Source organism: Urocitellus parryii, chromosome 2 (assembly GCF_045843805.1).
Source record: "Urocitellus parryii isolate mUroPar1 chromosome 2, mUroPar1.hap1, whole genome shotgun sequence".
NCBI lineage: Eukaryota > Metazoa > Chordata > Mammalia > Rodentia > Sciuridae > Urocitellus > Urocitellus parryii.
The window spans coordinates 149,611,393-149,630,727 of record NC_135532.1 but is presented as its reverse complement, the minus strand read 5'-3'; the positions used below and the strand labels follow the sequence as shown (position 1 = coordinate 149,630,727).

At 35.4% G+C, this 19,335-nt stretch overlaps 1 protein-coding gene across 1 annotated transcript in view; it reads right to left on the bottom strand.

The window, feature by feature from the left end:
* The window catches only part of Adgrg7 (adhesion G protein-coupled receptor G7), a 62,864-nt gene that overhangs the window by 34,140 nt on the left and 9,389 nt on the right, over nt 1-19,335 (bottom strand). Inside the window, exons 3-9 of the mRNA XM_077795516.1 lie at nt 16,621-16,728; nt 15,543-15,647; nt 12,379-12,491; nt 9,976-10,125; nt 8,582-8,682; nt 4,926-5,059; nt 4,721-4,828 (exon numbers count right to left, since the gene is read on the bottom strand). Coding sequence (XP_077651642.1) covers nt 4,721-4,828; nt 4,926-5,059; nt 8,582-8,682; nt 9,976-10,125; nt 12,379-12,491; nt 15,543-15,647; nt 16,621-16,728 — 819 coding nt within the window. The remainder of the gene's footprint in view (nt 1-4,720; nt 4,829-4,925; nt 5,060-8,581; nt 8,683-9,975; nt 10,126-12,378; nt 12,492-15,542; nt 15,648-16,620; nt 16,729-19,335) is intronic.

The following is a 19,335-nucleotide window of genomic DNA, read 5'->3' as shown; positions in this document are numbered from 1 at the left end:
AGTGTACCCTAAAAATGCAATGTTATGGCCTACTTGGCATGAAATTTAAAAAAAGTTAAAATCAAAAACTCTAAGTAACCCAATCAATAAATGGGAAAAGGACTAAACAGACCCTTCCTTCTCAAAGGAAGAAGTACAAATGGTCAACAAACAACAAGAAGGGACAGAAAAAAGTAAAAAGCAATGGAAGGAATCCGAGTGAACTTTCATATGCGATGTGGCAGGGTGGGTCCCAGCATCAGGTATATCCACCGGGCACTAATTAAGAAAAAAAAAGTAAAAGGTAAATAGATTGAAAATCAATCAGAGGGTAAACACTGGGGACTGAATTGGAGAGGGTTACGTCCCTTGTTTTTGTGATAATGTTAGGTTATATCCTGGTGTTGTGCATAACTAAAAAGAATTTTAAAAATAAACAAATGAGAGTCCCTATTCACCTTTTTCCTCAATCCTACAAGAATTTATGAGATAGTCGTTGTTTTCATAGATACTCAGATTCATTAGGAAAAATAACATTTATGCTTATCTTGTAATTCTAAAAAATCTCCACAATTTTAGGTATTCTTTTTTCATGTTTTCCTCCTCTCTCTTTCTCTTTCTCTCTCTTCTCCCTTCTTTGATCAACTTTATCAGAGCTTGTTTATTTTATTAGTCTTTTCTTGTAATCAATTTTTCATTTTGTTGACTAAGTCAAACATTTGTTAACTTCTATTTTTCTTCATTTCTTTATTTTGTCACTTCCTATAGATTGTGATAGATCATTTCCATTAATTTTCCAGTAACCTGCAATCCATATTTTAATTTCCTCTCTAGTGATGATGTTTTAAGCGTTCTAATTGGATCTAATTTGTGTTACTCTTTATAGTTCATTTCTAGTTTTCTTGCATTGTAATCAGATACATTGTGTTATGTAACTTATTTTATAAAATATACAAGTTTTTTTGTAATCTAATAAATGGTTATGTTTTGAAGGACTCTCTAGACACTTAGTAATTTTTGTTACCTGTTTTCTCTCTAAAAATAAAGTTAAACATACATGGAAATATATTAAATTATTGAGATTACTCTCTTTTTTGGTCTACTTGATTTTCAGTTTGTAGGATAATTGCACTAAAATTTCTCCTTACAATAGTGTTTTGGTAAATTCCAGCTGTTTTTTAATAATTTTTGTTTTTTTACCTTTTAATTCTTTTTAGGGAGGTAAAGAATTAAAATGTAGATATTTTGGGAAATTGGTATTTTTAATCAGAATAAAATACATTTAGAGTGGATGGGGAAATATTGGTCAAAGGATACAAAATTTCAGTAAGAAAAGAAGAATAAGTTTAAGAGATCTATTGTACAATATGGTGACTATAGTTAATAAAAGTGTATTATATACTAGACAAATGCTAAGAGAGTAGAAGTAAAGCATTCTCACCACAAAATTGACAATTATATGAGGTTATACATATGTTAATTAATTGGATTTGATTGTTCTACAATGATACCTACTTCAAAACATGTTGTAGGAGTACACACAACCTTATCTGCAAAAATTTTGAAATGTTCCTTTCAATTCAATCTGGGATTCTTTTAATTTTTTCCCCCAGTACCATGGATTGAACCCAAGGACACTTAATCACTGAGCTACATCCCTAGTCCTTTTAAATTTTTGTTTTAAAATATTGGGACAGGGTCTCACTAAGTTGCTTAGGGCCTCAATAAGTTGCTGAGGCTGACTTTGAACATGTGGTCCTCCTGCCTCAGCCTCCTGAGCCTCTTTTAAATTTTTAACCTATTCAACTATATTGCTTATTTGTATGGAATAAAAAATTAGATTTCCATCTTTCACCAAACACAAAAATAAATTCTAGGTACACTGAAGACTTAAAAATAAATATAAACACTAAAAATATTCAGGATTAAAAAGGAAACTGCAATAGTGACAATAGAATGGGAAAAAATTTTTCTTTGAAAAAGACAAAAGACTAAGGATGTAGCTCAGTGGTAGAGTGCTTACCTAGCATGCACAAGGCCCTGGGTTCAATTCCCAGCACCACAAAACAAAACAAACAGAAAACACAGAGTACACATCATAGAGGAATAGATTGATATATTGATACATTATAAATTAAAATATTGATATGGTGAAGGACACACACACATACACACACATATCTCAAAGAATTAGTATTCAGAAACCATAAAGAATTTCTAACAACCAAAAAATTTCAAAACAAATAGAATTCAAATGAAAAATAATCATACTAATAGTCACAGAATAGGAAATCTGAATGTTTGACAAACATTTGGAAATATGCTCAGATCAAGGAACAGAAAAAAACATGTGATTGTCAAGCCAAAGTGACTCCATTTTGTTTTGTAACTCCATTTTGTAAAACAACCATGCCAAGTAGAAGAGTCATGACCAGGGCAAGATGTTCTTTTCCTTTTGCTATAGAAACCTTTAAGAACACGGAACTACCTAATGGGGCATTGTTTCTGTAACTAGGGTAACCGAGCTCTGTTTCTGTAACTGGGGTGACTGGACTAATTGTGATTGGCTAAACATCCCTCCGCCTGACTGCACTGTCCCGCTTCTGTAACCTGGCTTGCTTGCATTGGCTAGACCCCCAAACATCCCTTTTGGGGTTTTCAGGCTTATAAGGAGCACCCTTGCAATTGTTCAGGGCTGATCAGGGAACAGCTTTGTGTTCTGGTCAGTCGCCACCTGTGTGCTTCAATAAAGGCTTGAATTTGATAATATGTGAGTGGTCTGGAAGTCAATTTATGAAACCCCAGGATGATGCTTTAATTATAACAAACATACCATTGAACTTTCAAGCTGCAAAAAGAAAATAACAGTATCTGTTTTACACTTATCATATAGGCAAAGTTAATAAACTTGCTAACACATACATGGATTGAGTTCCAAAAAAAGGTAGCAAGTTTAGGAAAGTGGGGCTGGGGCTATGGTTCAGTGGCAGAGTGCTTGCCTAGCATGTGTGAGGCACTGGGTTCCATCCTTAGCACCACATAAAAATAAACAAATAATATAAAGGCATCTACAACTACACAATTTTTTTTTTTTTAGTTTTAAGAAAACAAGATCCATACAACATAATACCATTTACGTAAATATTAAAACATCTCCAATAGTAAGATATATCACTTATTTATCCATAAACACGCAGCAAACATTTGAAGACAACCATGAAAATGATATGCACCAATTTCAGAAAAATTTGTGGGAAGGAGAGAGAAGAAGGAGCAAGGTAGAGGATGATAATACCTTTTCTTTTTCTTTCTTTCTTTTTTCTCTTCTTTTCTTTTTTTTTTTTAAAGGTCTGAAACAAATACAGTTGGCCATCCATATCTGAGCTTCTATATCCTTGGATTCAACCAACCACAGATTTGAAAATATAGAGATTTTACAGAGGACATACTAAGGAATGATATTGGCCAAATTATTTTTATTATATTGTGTGCATATACAAATATGTAATAATAAATCCCACCATTATGTTGTAATTATAATGCACCAATAAAAAATGTTGAAGAAAAACCTGCCAAACTAGGAAAAAAATCTATTTAAAATTTAAAATTGCATCAGACTTTTTTTTTTTTTGTCAAACACCACAGTATAACAGCTATTTACATAGAATTTACGTTGTATTAATTTGGAGATGATTTAAAGCATACAGGAGGATACAGGTAGAGTACATGCAAATACTCTACACCATTCTGTAGAAGGGACTTGAGCGTCCCAGATCTTGGTATCCTGAGGGAATCCTAAAACCAATTCCGCACAGACACTGAGGGATGACTCTGTTTGCCTTGCTGAACGGTACATAGGTGCTTCTTATGTTATTTTCTGCACTTTTATGTACGCATGAAATATTTTAAATTTGAATAAGAAACACAAAAAACAGAAGACTTAAATTTAGCTTCTACCCTCATAAACATAACGGCCAAAGAAAATGGGAGCAAAATTATAATTCAGCATGCCAGATTCACAAAACAATACTTTTGCCCTTTTCAGTTCTATTAAGAATATATTCTTTTTAAAATATGTACTTTGGGGATATATATATATATATATATATATATATATATATATATATACACATATATATGTATATATATTTTTTTTGGAGAGAAAAGAAAGGCAAATGTATGTTTTATTCACTTTATTTATTTATTAAATTTTGAAGAATACAACCCTTTCTAGTTCTTGAAAGGCCATGTGCAAAATGGTGGGGAGACCATGGACAGCAGCACTAAGAGGGGATAACCTAAAACTGATACTATTGAGTGAAAGTCATGCCAATTACAAAACCGTTTTAAAGGTAGGTCTGCAGGATGAGCCTGATCCTGTGAGTGTTATGCCACCAGTAAATACAGGCAGAGCTTATGACTGAATATTTGTAAAATATATGAATGTAAAACAAAACCAGTTCAGCGAGATTTTTGTAGCAATTCAGATTTATGTGCATGGCCCGAGCAGTTCAATTTTGCTACCCTCCAAAAAAGTTTTTGAAAATAAAACAACAGCAAAAATATTTCTGTGACCTAGAATACTAGAATTGAGATCATTGTATCAGAATACAAACATACTCAAATGAAAATACTAAGTGTGAAACTAAGGAAACATCATTTCTCCCTCAGTGGAGTTTAACCTATTAATTCCATGAACTTGAGTATTTTTTTTTTTAATGTAACAAAGTTCGAGACTTACTTTTGTTGGTAGTGAGCAAGATCTGAAGTTGAGTGTCTCCATCTGGATCAAGTCTGTCCACATTTGTATCTACAGATGTTGAGCAAGAAACTAGAGACTCACTTGATCCTATGAAGAAAAAAGTAGAATTTTAAAACAGAGCATTAATCATGATTGGCATCAGAGTGGTCTTTGCTATTACAAGGACAGGAGAAAAGCAGCTTACCTCTGAACACTGAGTAGCGAATTTTTTTAGACCCCTCAGAGCCTTCTAGATTAACTGACTGTATTGCTACATTAGGTTCCATAACTGACTCATTGCCCAAAGTCAAGGAATAATTCTCCATTTGCTCAATAAGCCTGCACAGAATGAAACATAGCAACTTAATATTCTAGAGATTTTGTCATAACATCAGATGTGTGTTGTCTCTCACATTATAGCAGAAAAAATAAGCACAGAATGCACATAAGCACAACAACTTTGTCACCCATCTAAAAATAACTGCTTTTCTTCAAATGGTCTTGCTTTTTTATATATACTTTTTAAAAATGTTCTGGTAGACTGCACCCAGTGAAGGTAACTTAGACCTAGATGCCAGAAATCTAGAACTTAATAACTACAGAGTTCCCAGTAGAAACAGTCTTTCATTACAATGCCACACTTCACATAGTGGAATGGAGCTACCACCCAACATTGCCCAAGCATGAACTTCTAGTTGTTTCTGTTATGGTCAGAATCAACTTCCATTTATTTATGTCCCTATTCTCACCCAAGTACCCTGGGATCCTAAGCATCTCTTCCAAGTTGTTGATGGTTGATAGTTTCAAATGAAACCACAAAAGATTGGACCCTCGCTCTCTCTGCTTCGACTATGTACTACACACTGAGATTTTTGCAATGTTCTTTTCTATCCTGGCTAAACCCCATTCCAAATGTTTTCCCTTCATCACTCCATTTTATGAATTTTCTGCAATTCACACTGTGTATTTCCCATTTGGTGATTAATGATCATAGCCAAGGACTGCTTTCTCTAGGAGGAACTAATGACTCCAATCTGTGAAGAACATCATTTGAGCAACCAAATAGCTTTTGTTGAGTTCCCACTAACAAGTGCTGCGAAACATTCAGAGTACCAGGAGGAGCACCCTCTGGCTTACACAGGATAAAGGGAAAGAAAGATGTCCTAAACATATCAGAGTTTTTACTCTATGTTCATAAACACATTCACAGAGTTGCTCTTCTCACAGCTACTTCTTGGACCATTTTTTCTCTACCACATGATTTACCATACCCTTCTTGTCATAATTTATTAGGTTCAACATGGCTCCTGAATACAGTCCAATCCAGAGACTGGCCACAAACTAAAAGAAGGCATCAGATTCTTTCTTTTGGGAATTTTCTAGTCAGAGTAGCAGTTTTATCAGGATGATGTAGAGGAAATAAGACAGGTCATTATATCACTGTGAGGACAAATACAAGTTCAAAATAAAATATTTAGGAATCAATCTAACAAAAGAGGTGAAAGACCTCTACAATGAAAATTACTACAGAACACTAAAGAAAGAAATTGAAGAAGACCTTAGTAGATGGAAAGATCTCCCATGCTCTTGGATAGGCAGAATTATCTTTATCAAAATGGCCATACTACCAAAAGCACTATACAGATTTAATGCAATTCCTATTAAAATTCTAATGACATTATTCATAGAAATAGAAAGAGCAATCATGAAATTCATTTGGAAAAATAAGAGACCCAGAATAGCCAAAGCAACCCTTAGCAAGAAAAGTGAAAAGTGAAGTAGGAGGCATCATAGACCAGACCTTAAGTTATACTATAGAGCTATAGTTTTTTTAAAAAACAAACAAACAAACAAAAACGCATGGTGTTGGCACAAAAAATAGAAACAAAGACCAATGGCACAGAATAGAGGACAGACAGAGACAAACCCACATAAATATACTTATCTCATACTGGACAAGGTGGAATAAACATTAGAGAAAAGATAGCCTCAACAAATGGTGCTGGGAAAACTAGAAATCCATATTTAACAAAATGGAATTAAACCCCTATCTCTCACTGTGCATAAAAACTCAACTCAGTGGATCAAGGACCTAGGCATTAAACCAGAGACCCTGGCCCTAACAGAAGGAAAAGTAGGCCTATATCTTCATCACATTGGCATAGGAACTAACTTCCTTAACAAAACTTCTAAAATACAAGAAGTAAAATCAAGAATCAATAAATTAGATGGAATCAAACTAAAAAGCTTCTTCACAGCAAAGGAAACAATCAAGAACATGAAGAGAGAACCTACAGAATGGGAGAAAATCTTTACCATATACACCTCATATAGAACATTAATCTCTAAGATATATAAAGAACTCAAAAAACCACCAAAACACCAAATAACCCAATCAATAAATGTGCCAAAGAACTGAACAGACACTTCTCAGAAGAAGACATACAATCAATCAGCAAATATATGAAAAAGTGTTCAACTTCTCTAGCAATTAGAGAAGGGCAAATCAAAACTACTCTAGGATTTCATCTCACTTCAGTCAGAACAAAAGCTATTGAGAATACAAAAAACAATAAATGTTGACGAGGATGTGGGGGAAAAAGGCACACTCATACATTGCTGGTGGTACTGCAAATTGGTGCAGCCAATATGGAAAGCAGTATGGAGAATCCTTGGAAAACTGGGAATGGAACCACCATTTGACCCAGCTATTCCTCTCCTCAGTCAATACCCAAAGGACTTAAAAATAGCATACTACAAGGACACAGCCACATTAATGTTTATAGCAGCAAAATTCACTATAGTTAAACTGTGGAACCAACCTAGATGCCCTTCAGTAGATGAATGGATAAAGAAAATGTGGTATATATACACAATGGATTACTCAGCATTAAAAGAGAATAAAAATTTTGGCATTTGCAGGAAAATGGATGGAGACAGAGAATGTAATGCTAAGTGAAATTAGCCAATCCCAAAAAACCAAATGCCGAATAATTTCTCTGATTTAAGGATGCTGATCCATAATATACTGCGTGGGGTTGGGGGTGGTAATGGGAGGATTAAATGAACTCTAGATAGAACAAAGGGGAAAAAGAGAGGGGAGGGAAGTGAGGGGACAAAGGGGCAGGAAAGACAGTGGAATGCGATGGTCATCATTATCCTAAGTACACGTGATTCTACTTTGTGTACAACCAGAGATATGAAAAATTGTGCTCTATATGTGTAATATGAATTGTAATGCATTCTGTTGTCATATGTAACAAATTAAAATTTTTTAAAAAATATACTGAGTCCCAGTGAGGATCTTTATGAATAAAGCACATGAGTTTCAGCACAAATATAGAACCCAGAATAATCCAGAACATAGTTATCAAGAACATACAAAGCAAGTATAGTTGGATTCTTCTTCTTTTTTTTTCAATATAGCCTTGGAAAGCTAAATAAAGTTTAATCAAAATATACCAGGGTATTGGAAGAGAGCACTGAGGTATAGGATGGGGGCTGGCTGTGTATCCTGCAAATGATGTAAGTTGACTGCCCTCTGCAGCTCTGTACCTGGAGAACAGAGTTGGAAGAGCTCCTGCAATGGGTGGAGGTTACCCCTTGACCATGACCATGATAAACTAAAGCCAAGGAAACAAGTTCTAATCTATATCATCCCAGTCACTATCTCCAGGATGTAGCATTTACCACTCTAGGTAATAACCAGATCAAGGGGAAAGCCAAGGACTCTGTCTGCATTTCAGATAAATCAGTCATTTGCTGCATTCATGAGAGAAATAGACACCTCTATTTATGCTTCATCCTAGAAAGCTAAATGGCTCTTTGTCAAGTTTTCTTTCCAATTGAGATTGTGCTTACGTTGTAAAGGCATTGTCATTATCAGTAGCAGCAGCTCTTTGAAAAGCATCTTCACTGGCATCCAGAAGTTGACTCACTGTTGTTACAGCAACTTTCTTTGCCTGCCAAGGAGAAGGCACTTATGATCACAGAAGACACCTCATACATTATCATCACCATCATGATGGTGAATTATTATGTAGCAAGTAGCATCTTTGTATGGTAAGAGGCAAGGATATTTTTTTCAAAATTAAAATTTTAGTTTTTGACCAATATAAATGACAGAGAGACTCAAGACAAGGAAATGTTAAGGATGCTGATCCATAATAAGCTGCAAGGGGTGGGGGGTGAAAATATAAATTAAGATAATGAATTAGGAGGCTTAAGTCTCTAAATATGATCTCTTAACATGATACTTCACAGAACCCTATCCCATTCCTAAGAACACAAAGGCAAATGCTTGGATACAAAAGCAGAAACAAAATAAGAAGAGTTCAGGGCTCTGATTGTTAATATATTCCAGCCCAGAATATCACTTATCAGTATCACTTACTAGTTATATAAGCTATCAGGCTTAGTAAGATTATTCGTATTTTTTTACAATAAAAAACTCAGGAGTATGTCAGAGAGATGATCTCTTATCATTTGATTACTATTTAATTGACTATTTTTACTAGTTAATCTTTCTATAAATTCTAAATTTTGTGGTCAATAGTCTTATTTTAATTAATTTGTGACTTGAATTTCACCTACCTTCTAAAGGACCTAGTGTAACTTTTAAAAACTTTTTTTGAAATAAGACATTTAAAGGGAATGGAAGAAAGGAGCTATGCCCATATTACATGGGCAAGTACTGGGTTAATATGTATTGGTGGTTTATAACACTACCAATTCTCAAGCTCTACCAACTGATAAATGTTCTCAAGCTCTACCAACTGATAAATGTTGAGTATGTATCTTGTTTTTAGGTATCAGAGTTTACCAGGTTGTCATACCACAAATGTAAACTAGGCTTCAAGTTTCCAGAAAGGCTAGACCAAAAAGCAATTATGCTTATCACAAAGGAATCAGGGTTTAAAAGTATGTTCCAGAGTGAGTTCTCTGGAATAAGAGAGAGATGTGGAGGTCAAATGCAATTGGTAAACAAATTAATAAAGTAACAGAGACTTGTTCATGTCAGGATTTTCTGGAAGATTTAGCATAATAATGATCATTATAATTATCCCAAAGGAAGATATTTGCACAAGGACCCTTTTTAAATTTCTTTGAACATCCTTTAGAAATAGTACTCTACAAAATGATCTTAAGCAAAATTAACCTAGCCCAAATCATACCGTGATATGAGGAGTAGAATTTGGTATATCTTTCTACTGTCCCCCCCCACCAGCTTATTTTATTAAAGTCTCCAGTTTTACCTCAGGTTCAGCCTTTCTGGATGCATTGAAGATTTGTCCAACCACTTTAGTAGCAGAAGTGATGTTCTCAGCAGTTAATTTACTGGCATCAGATGTTAAAACCTGGGCTTCAGCAGAAATATTCTTAGAGTCCACTGTGATATTGACTATCTGTTTACAAATTAAGCAAAAAAAAAAATACCTAGCTTTATACAATTATATCTAAACACTTTGCAAGCAATTGTAGGCCAACAAGCTGAAATTTGGCTGAGCCTCAATCTCCTGAACATCACTTCCACCCAGCCATTTTCATGTTTGGTTCTTTCCTTGTGTAAAGGACACAGTACATGCAGACCACAGTCTTTACTGGTTGCAAGGATTGATTAACTATAACACGTATGTCTTAGCAAGAGTAGAGCGACTCCAGTATCTCCAAGGACCAATGCAGGTTCACTACTACCTGTTACAAAGTCCATAGATAGATGAGCACAAAAACTGAGAGTGAGTGATCAGAAATTCATGTAATTATTTTATGTGGCTGATAATAGAATAACAAATAATTTTAAAATTGGGTTTGCTTTTATGTATATTCATTTTGATTTTCTATTATTGTATTTTACAAAATTATTGGTCAGCAATGGGTTGGAAGTTTTTTTAAGCTGGCTTTTCAGCACAGTTTGGGAAGCACTGGCCTACGTGACCTCTCCAGGTACCAATTGGCCCCAAGGCTCTGTGCTGTGAGGCTGAAACATGCTAATCTGTACTGTCAGTAGTGAAGCTCAGTGTCACAGTGTTGGAGAGGGCTTAGTTTTCCACTAGATGGCAGCATCATTTAAAAAAAATCAAACCAACTGTTACAGGCAATTCACAGTCAGAAATAATATCCAATCAGTAGACAAAAACAGATAACTGTTTCATTCAATACCCAGGTCCCTGCTATGTGTGAGGTAGGCACTTTGCTAGATATTTTAGAGGTGTTATCATATGTAATAGAAATACAACATTCTAAGGCTCAGAGAGGTTAAGGAGCTCAACCAAAGCTCACCCACACAGCTTGGAAATGGCAGAGTCAAGAATTATACACTGGCTTGTCAGACTTCAGATTCTGTGGTCTTTCTTACACTCTGTATGATTGGCAGACACTAACACAACCAAACTCCCTTCCCCAACCCACCCACACCTGCTTTTCTGTGGTTAGGGAGTCAGGGCAGCATAGTGTGGATTTAAAAATTGAGATCTGTGGTCACTGGGCAAAACATTTCACCCCTCAGAGTCATATTTTCCTCTTCTACAAAATCAGTACACTAATACTTATCTGTGGTGTTATAATGTTATGTATGATTTTTAAAAACTATTAACACATGCAAAATGTTCATCACAGTACAGACAGATAGTCCCCAACTCACCATGGTTTGACTTAAGACTTTTTGACTTTACAATGGTGTGAAAGCAATACATATTCAGTAGAAATTGTACTTCGAATTTTGAATTTTTATTTTTTCCCAGGATAGTGATATGTGATATACCATTCTCTCAGGATGCTGGACAGCAGCAGTAAACCACAGCTCCCAGTCAGCTACATGATGAGGATTAACAGCCAATAAAGTCCAACAATGATGGCGTTGGGTAGGCTTGGTCGGGTAACTGCAGCTGTAGTTTATATTTTCAACTTAGAATGAATTTATTAGGACGTAACCCAATCATAAGTCCAGGAGTATCTGTGCTTGGCATAAGTGTTCGTCAATTAGCTAGTGCTATTACCTGCAATTGTTTGTAATATGGGAATAACATTCGCCTCACAGAAGTTTGATGAGAATTAAATTATATACGTATAATTTTATATATGTATAAAGCCTGGCACATGAAAGAACCGATATAAAAGTACATTTCTTCTCCCCCCACCCCTTGCTTAGACCTTAGTGTTAGCTCTTCCGTGTGTTGCATTTGCCTACACCCTTCATTAAAATAATTTAATCTGTATGAAAACATAGCTAGTCTGATGCACTTCCCATCCACCTGCTCATGATCACAGTCCAAGATCAGCATTACTGTCTCAGCGGGTCTTGGGTTATAGTTTTTTTCCCTATTCATTCTGATCCAGCAAACCACCCAAATATCTCACTTTGGTCACAAATGTTAGGTATCTATTTTCAGTCAAAATGTCACTGGTCTCTAAAAATACGTCCTTTTAGAATGTGGAATGGGTTATCATCTGCTGGAATTTGCCAAAGCAATAAGTTCAATTCCTCTTTCCACAAATAGATGTCAACTTTAAACAAATAAGAGTGATTTTAGGTACTAGTTTTGTTATTTCTGTTTTATGAGTATGGGAAACACGGATTTGACCATCAAGTATCTGAAAAACAAAGACTTTGCCCAGCATCAGAACTTCCAGTTGCCCATCAGATGGGCTCTAGGGCATACCTGATTTTCCAGGGTTTCCAGATTTTCATTGCAGTTTCCTATTGTGGCATTTTTTAATTCTATCTCTCCATATATAGACACATTGCACAGGCGGGTTGCTATTGGAGAGCCAGCTTTAATAAAAAAAAAAAAAAGAAGAAGAAAAAGACATGGTCTGTAAAAAATGTGCACAGCAGCTACTGTCCTGTTCACATGTTCCATCCCAATGTGACTCTACTGGTCTTCCCATCAAAGAGTGGACTAGATTCCTATATTTCCAGAATCCTGGCTGACCTGGAAATTACTTTGAATAGTAGAAAGTAAGGATTTCAGAGCCTAGGCTTAAAAAAGCCTTAAAGTTTCAGCCTTCATCCTCTTAGAATGCTGTCCTGGGACTATCATGTAAGAGGAAGCAGGAGTGACCTACTGGAAGACAGACCTGGCGGAGCAGAACTGAGGTGCTTGAGCCAACAGCCAGCACCCACATCCTGGATATGTGAGCAAAGCTATGTTAGACTTTCCAGCCCAGCCTAGCTGCCACAGGCAATGTACAGAACTGTGAGAAATCTAAACAATTATTGTTTCTGGCCAATAAGTTTGGGATGATCTAATACATAGCATAGAAAAGTAAGTTAGTCTCTACAGTGGTATTTCAGGTAAACATCACTTGTCTTGCTTTTTAAATCTGGAGTTCAAAAGACCAGTTGACTATTTATTTCCTTTGATGTTTGCTAGGAAGATTTACCTTCTAACAAACAGGGGCAAAATGCCTTTGAATTGGACATGATGGCTAAGAGATCAGAAACGTGTATTGAATTATTTGTTTTTTTGGTTTTTGTTTTTAAACAGAGAGTGAAAGAGAGAGAGAGGGAGAGAGAATTTTTTAGTGTTTATTTTTTAGTGTTCGGCGGACACAACATCTTTGTTTGTATGTGGTGCTGAGGATCGAACCCAGGCCAGATGCGTGCCAGGAGAGTGCGCTACCGCTTGAGCCACATCCCCAGCTTGAATTATTTGTTGATCTTTTCTTCTTTATGCAAATCTGGGTAACTCATAAAAGGCATATTTCTATTGTACTGCAGCACCTGTTAGATGTTTTGTTAGTTCTTAAGTGCTTCCTAAGTGATTTGGTTTATTTCCTGAGATAATCACCTAAGCCTCTCTACCTCTCTGTCTTATGGTTAATACTTAAGTAGCTGCTATAGATACAATCATTAAAGGAACAGATGATCAGAATTTTTCCTCAGGACCAGTTTTGAGCAACTTCTTCTTGGGGCATAACTAGAAATACTGAATTTAGATATTACTTCAACAACATTTAAGATAGAAGGTTGGAGTCACTCCTAATTTATATGATGTCTCCACCTCTACTATATGACATATGACAATTTCTAATAAACGTACAGGATGTAAATAACTTTTCAGTGACCACATGTCAAGTGCATCTTTCCTCAGTATTACCTACAATTATAAATAGCCCTACCCTCAAATCATTGAAATATATTGTGGTGACTTCCTATTAAAAAATTAATTAATTAGAAGCAATGCTTTTCTTTCTTTCTTTTTTTTTTTTTGTAGCTGTAGATGAAGAGCATGCCTTTATTTTATTTGTTTTTTTTTTTTATTTTTTATATGGTGCTGAGGATCGAACCCAGAGTCTCATACATGCTAGGCAAGTATTCTACCACTAATATACAGCCCAGCCCTGCAAGCAATTCTTATTATGAAAATAAAAGCAAATTAAAGATGTGAATCTTTAAAATTATATAATGGACTTGATCTGAAATTCGAAGGTAAATATAATAAGCATATTTTCATAATAGTTGCTCAGAAAATAAATATCCCAATGAAAAATGTTAATTCTCTTCTCTCAAAAAAGTTATATATATCAAACAACCGTAATAACCTCCATAGATACATTACTGACACTTTTACTTTTCCTAATTCATAGCACACAATTATGCTTTGTAGGTTGCATCTGTTTTATAAATCATTATGTAATACTTAAGATATATAAAATATATAAAAATTAGACAACAGGTACCCATAGCCCATAGACACACCACATAGTATAATATGGCATACATAGTATGTATGGTAAGTGACAAAGCAACCCAAGTCCCTTTTTACTTTCTGAGTTCTTAATGAAGAAGCTAGAAGGACCTATGTCAAGAGTAAAGTCAGGAATACTAGAGGAATCATGAAATATGTGAATAAAACAATTTGGATTTTGAAAATAAAATGCAGAGCTACATAATCACTTAGATTAAATAATGTAAAGAAACAATAGGAAAGAATGATTCAAGTAATTCACTTAGTTTTTCCAAGAGCCCTTGATATGCACAAATGTTTAAGTAAAATATGAAATTCTCCTCAAGGTTGTTACTGACAGTGGTTCTATCAAATATTTTTGTGAATTATCTAGAATTGGCTATATTCTTGGGGTATCTGGTCCTCCTGGAAATGTGGGATTACCTGTAATATTGAGAAGATAAAACTCAATGCAAACGAGGGACAGGAAAACATTTAGGGAAAATTATGACAAAGTAGGCACACTATTAGGAAAAGGATCCATGGATTTCTAAAGGCTATGCCCAATGTGGCATTGAAATAAAACAATCATCAATATCCAGGATGTTATCAGGGATTGAAAAGGGAAAATATTATTTGCTCCTTTACTCAGAATGCCACTATGAAAATAAGTTTGTCGTGTTCAAGAAAGATATGATGAAGCTAGAGAGTATTCCAAGATAGATAACTGAAATGATCAAGGAGATGAAGGCCTGCTGACTACAGACTTAATTACTTCTCTGCCTGGAAAGTTGCAGTCTGAAAGTGGATTTAGTGTAAGTCTATAATCTAGACTAATTCTTTTAAATTGAGACAAACTAGTTCAAAATGAAAATGTTCACCCGATCAAACTCTAGGAGACAGAGTGAGCTGGACAGTCCTATTAAGTAAGCATTAAGAGGAATTTTCAAACAAACGATCCATATTAAGGATTTTAGAAAAATTACAATTATGTGAAGAACCACACAAACTTTGAACATTGACATCATAAAAGGGGATTAGGCCTTTCCTTGATACCTCTTCCAGAGTTTTAAGACTAGTTGATGGGATGGTAGGTATGACTCAACATAGAGAATATTATGCCCAAAGAAAGAAAATTTTTAGAAAATACATACCATTTAAAGTGTTCTTGTCACATGTTTCCAAAGAAGTTCCATACCTGCCCACTGGAATTCTGGCAAAAGTAAAATCCATATAGGTACTATTTTCACAGAAATTAGCTGTAATGGAAAGAAATTTTTTCATTAAAAATTATACTTCTCTTTTTCAAATTTGAACCCAGATAAAAGTCAAAGTTCAGAACCAATATAATGTAATTTGAAAGGTAATAGAATCCACTTGTCTTTTCTATCTGGTTAACTTTCTACCATTAGAGTAGCTAACCTGTTAGATAACAGATTCCAGCGTACAACATACATACCTAGGTAGAAGTAGAAGGTGAGCAATAATATACTAGCAAGGATAGTGTATATGAAATGAGTTAGAATCTTGAAAATTTAAAATATGCAGCTTATAGTGATAAAGGCCATAATGAGGATGTGGGTCAAAACAGAAAGATGTGTGAGACGTACTCGCTGGTAGGAATATAAGAAATTATAGGAAGGGGTGTGTAGGGCTCTGGATCCCAAGCAGGCAGCATAAAGTGTGAAGAGTGTAAAGTACACTTCAGATCAAGAAACAGCCTTGAACTTAGATAGTGAGACACTACTGATTGCAATAAAACCACTATATCAATAACTCTTTAAGGAAAAGGAAGAAAAGACAAGAATTTCATTTAAGTATATAGGTAGTGGATAGAGAGATGCATCTCAATTTCAGAAAAATTAAACATGTTAAAAATGTGATATTTTAAATAGGATAACATGGCATATCTGCAATTGAAAGGACCTGAGGGAACCATATGGCCAATTGCCCTAAATTTGAAGGAGACACACCCGTGAGTTTAATAGAGAAAATTGACAGTCAATAAATGGACAAGGTGTATTGATTACATGGTTAAATTGAACTAGAGGGAAATTTGCCTTTGACTCTTGAGTTATTAAACACATCTTAAAGCCATCACCATTGTGCCCATTTACTGGCATTGTGTCCATTAATTATAATTGATAATTGAAGTTTCCAGAAGTGTTGCTGAAGTTCTCATTAACACAAGGATGACCTAATCCCACCCTAGTATTGTCTCAAGTAACTTACCGATGGTACATCTCAGTCCCTTCCACTCTTCTGTACAAATGCATCTGCCGTTTTCCCAGGTTCCACCATTCCTGCAGAACACTGTAGGGGTGCTCAACGGGGGAGCAACTGTTACTAAAGAAACAATAAATAACAGAATAATATGGGAACTGGCAGATTAGTTTCTCCTTTCACATCTGTGGATGTTTAACTCTGAATGTAAAACCATTACTTTGAGAATCATTACTGAGAAATATCCTTTGTAATAGCATCATCTACAAATACACACACACACACACACACACACACACACACACACTGAGAAGCTACACAAGATGTAGACTTCTAACTAGGTGCTATGTATGGAGAGTACGCCATGACTTGTTCAGAGTTACTCCATGACGTATGGAAGGAACAGTAATATTCAGGCTGTGCCTGACTCTGAATTACTCCATTTTGCACAGAAGTTTGCCATCAGCTACTCCTTTTGAGTACAAATACTGAGGAGGAATGACTCTACACCTTGTTTGTAGAAGTAAACAACCACCATCTTCCCAACACAACCATAAGGCAAAAATTGGTAAATAATTTATGTATGCCAACTTATGAAATTAAATCAGGAGCACATGGATATGGGAGTGTCACAAGTCACATCAGGAATGCCTGTCACAGAAGCTTATCACCCTCACCAGATCCAACCCCTTCACCCAAGACCCATGAAAAAAAAAAAAAAAGAGTCCCTTAAGCCTGGACACAGCAGCACCCTGACCCTGTCAGCTGGTCACCCACCATGGCTCATGCCATGCCTGGGAAAATAACCACAAGGATAAATCTTCAGTCCTGCCCCTTCTGTTTTCAACATAGAGCAGTTTCTCTTGCCCACAAGGATGACACACAGCTTAATCTAAGCTGACACCTTGAGCTGACACTCTGAAACTGAAACTGCTATCCACCGGGGCCCTCCGCCTTGAGAACTCTGCAAAACTGGTTCTTTAAAACTCTTAGATGACCATCTATGATGACTCTTTGACTATGTGCATTGACATTCCTCTTTGCTTGTTATTCTTGGCACAGCATTCTAAAACCCTGTGGCTATCTAAACCCCTTTAAGGCTTTCTTTAATGTGTGTGTGTGTGTGTGTGTTGTGATATATATTATATATATATATATATATAATGTATGTATATATATATATATATATACACACACATATATGTATATATATATATAATTTTTGAAATATGATGTATGACTTGAGTGTTATAGATATTAGAAATTAAGATTGGAATAGAATAAAAGAACTTGTGACTGCCTGCCTTATGTATCAGGTGACCCATGAGTATTTGATGAATTGTCACTGTTGAAAGTGGTATAGTTTGTAAATTTATTGTTATTCAATAAATTTTGACATTGTGGAAAGATACAAGTGTCTATATTAATGCCACAGCACATTAGCAATACTATGGATACCATAAGCATTTTTTTGTTTTTTATAGCACTGGGGATTGAACTCAGAGTCTTTCACATTCTAAACAAGCACTGTACACTGTGCTATAATCCCAGCTCTTTTAATTTTAATTTTGAGAGAAGGTCTCACTTAGTTACTCAAGCTGGTCTCAAACTTCTGATCTTCTTGCCTCTGTCTCCCAAGTTGCTAGAATTACAGGTATGCAACATTATACCAGGCTCAAAAGACATATGTGAAAGATAAAACATTTTGACCAAGGAGATTAGAATCCCCTGAGAAAGAGGAAATTATACAGATGGAAGATAGATAGACAGACAGACTGAACAAGTTAATGTGAAATAACTACTTCTAGAACACAAAGGAGAGATATTGAGGCCAAAGGTAACCTAAACCCAAGAGGACATTCCAGAAGAGGTGATATTTGAGTTGGATTTTAATATTAAATCAACAAAAGCCAGATGAAAATGGGAGACCCAAGTAGGCAAAAATCACAAAAACACAGAAAGTTTTGATGTGTCAAGAAAACAGAAAAGAGATTAATATTCAGCATTAGTTCTATGTGTGAACAATAGGAGGACATCGGCTGGACTGGGAAGGGCCTTTAGACCATGCCAAGGAGATTTCATCCTGGAGGAATAAAGAGAGGTCTTCAACAGGGAGTGACATAAAGGCCCCAAAAAGCATTAAACATAAAAGAAAACTTTATAAATTGCACTTAATCAAAATTAGAAACTGCTGTTCATCAAAAGGCACTGCTAAGAAAATAGAAACAGAAGCTACAGACTGGGAGAAAATATTTTCAATGCATGTACATGACAAGGAGATTGTATACGGAACTGTAAATAAGAATCATTAATCAACCTATAAGTTAGAATTATAATTTTGTAAACTGTAAAGAATATACATTAATCAAAAGAAATACAAAATTCTACTTTTTCAGGGCAAAATACTTGAATAATCACTTCATAAGAGAAACTGTAGCAACAGGCAATTGGCACATGAAACAACTGCTTGGCATCTTTGTCACAGGAGAAACCCAAATCACAGCCATGGTGAAATACCATTTCAGGCCCCACTTGAATAATCAAATAGATCAAGAGAAGAGAATAGTGTCCATAAGTAGACTCACAAGTGTAGCCAACTGATCTTTGACAAAGGAGCCAGTAGAGTTCAATGGGAAAAGGCGTCGCTTCCACAAATGCTACATGTCCACAAATGAAAAATGAATCTAGACCTAGACTTCCATCTCTTACAAAAATCATCTCAAG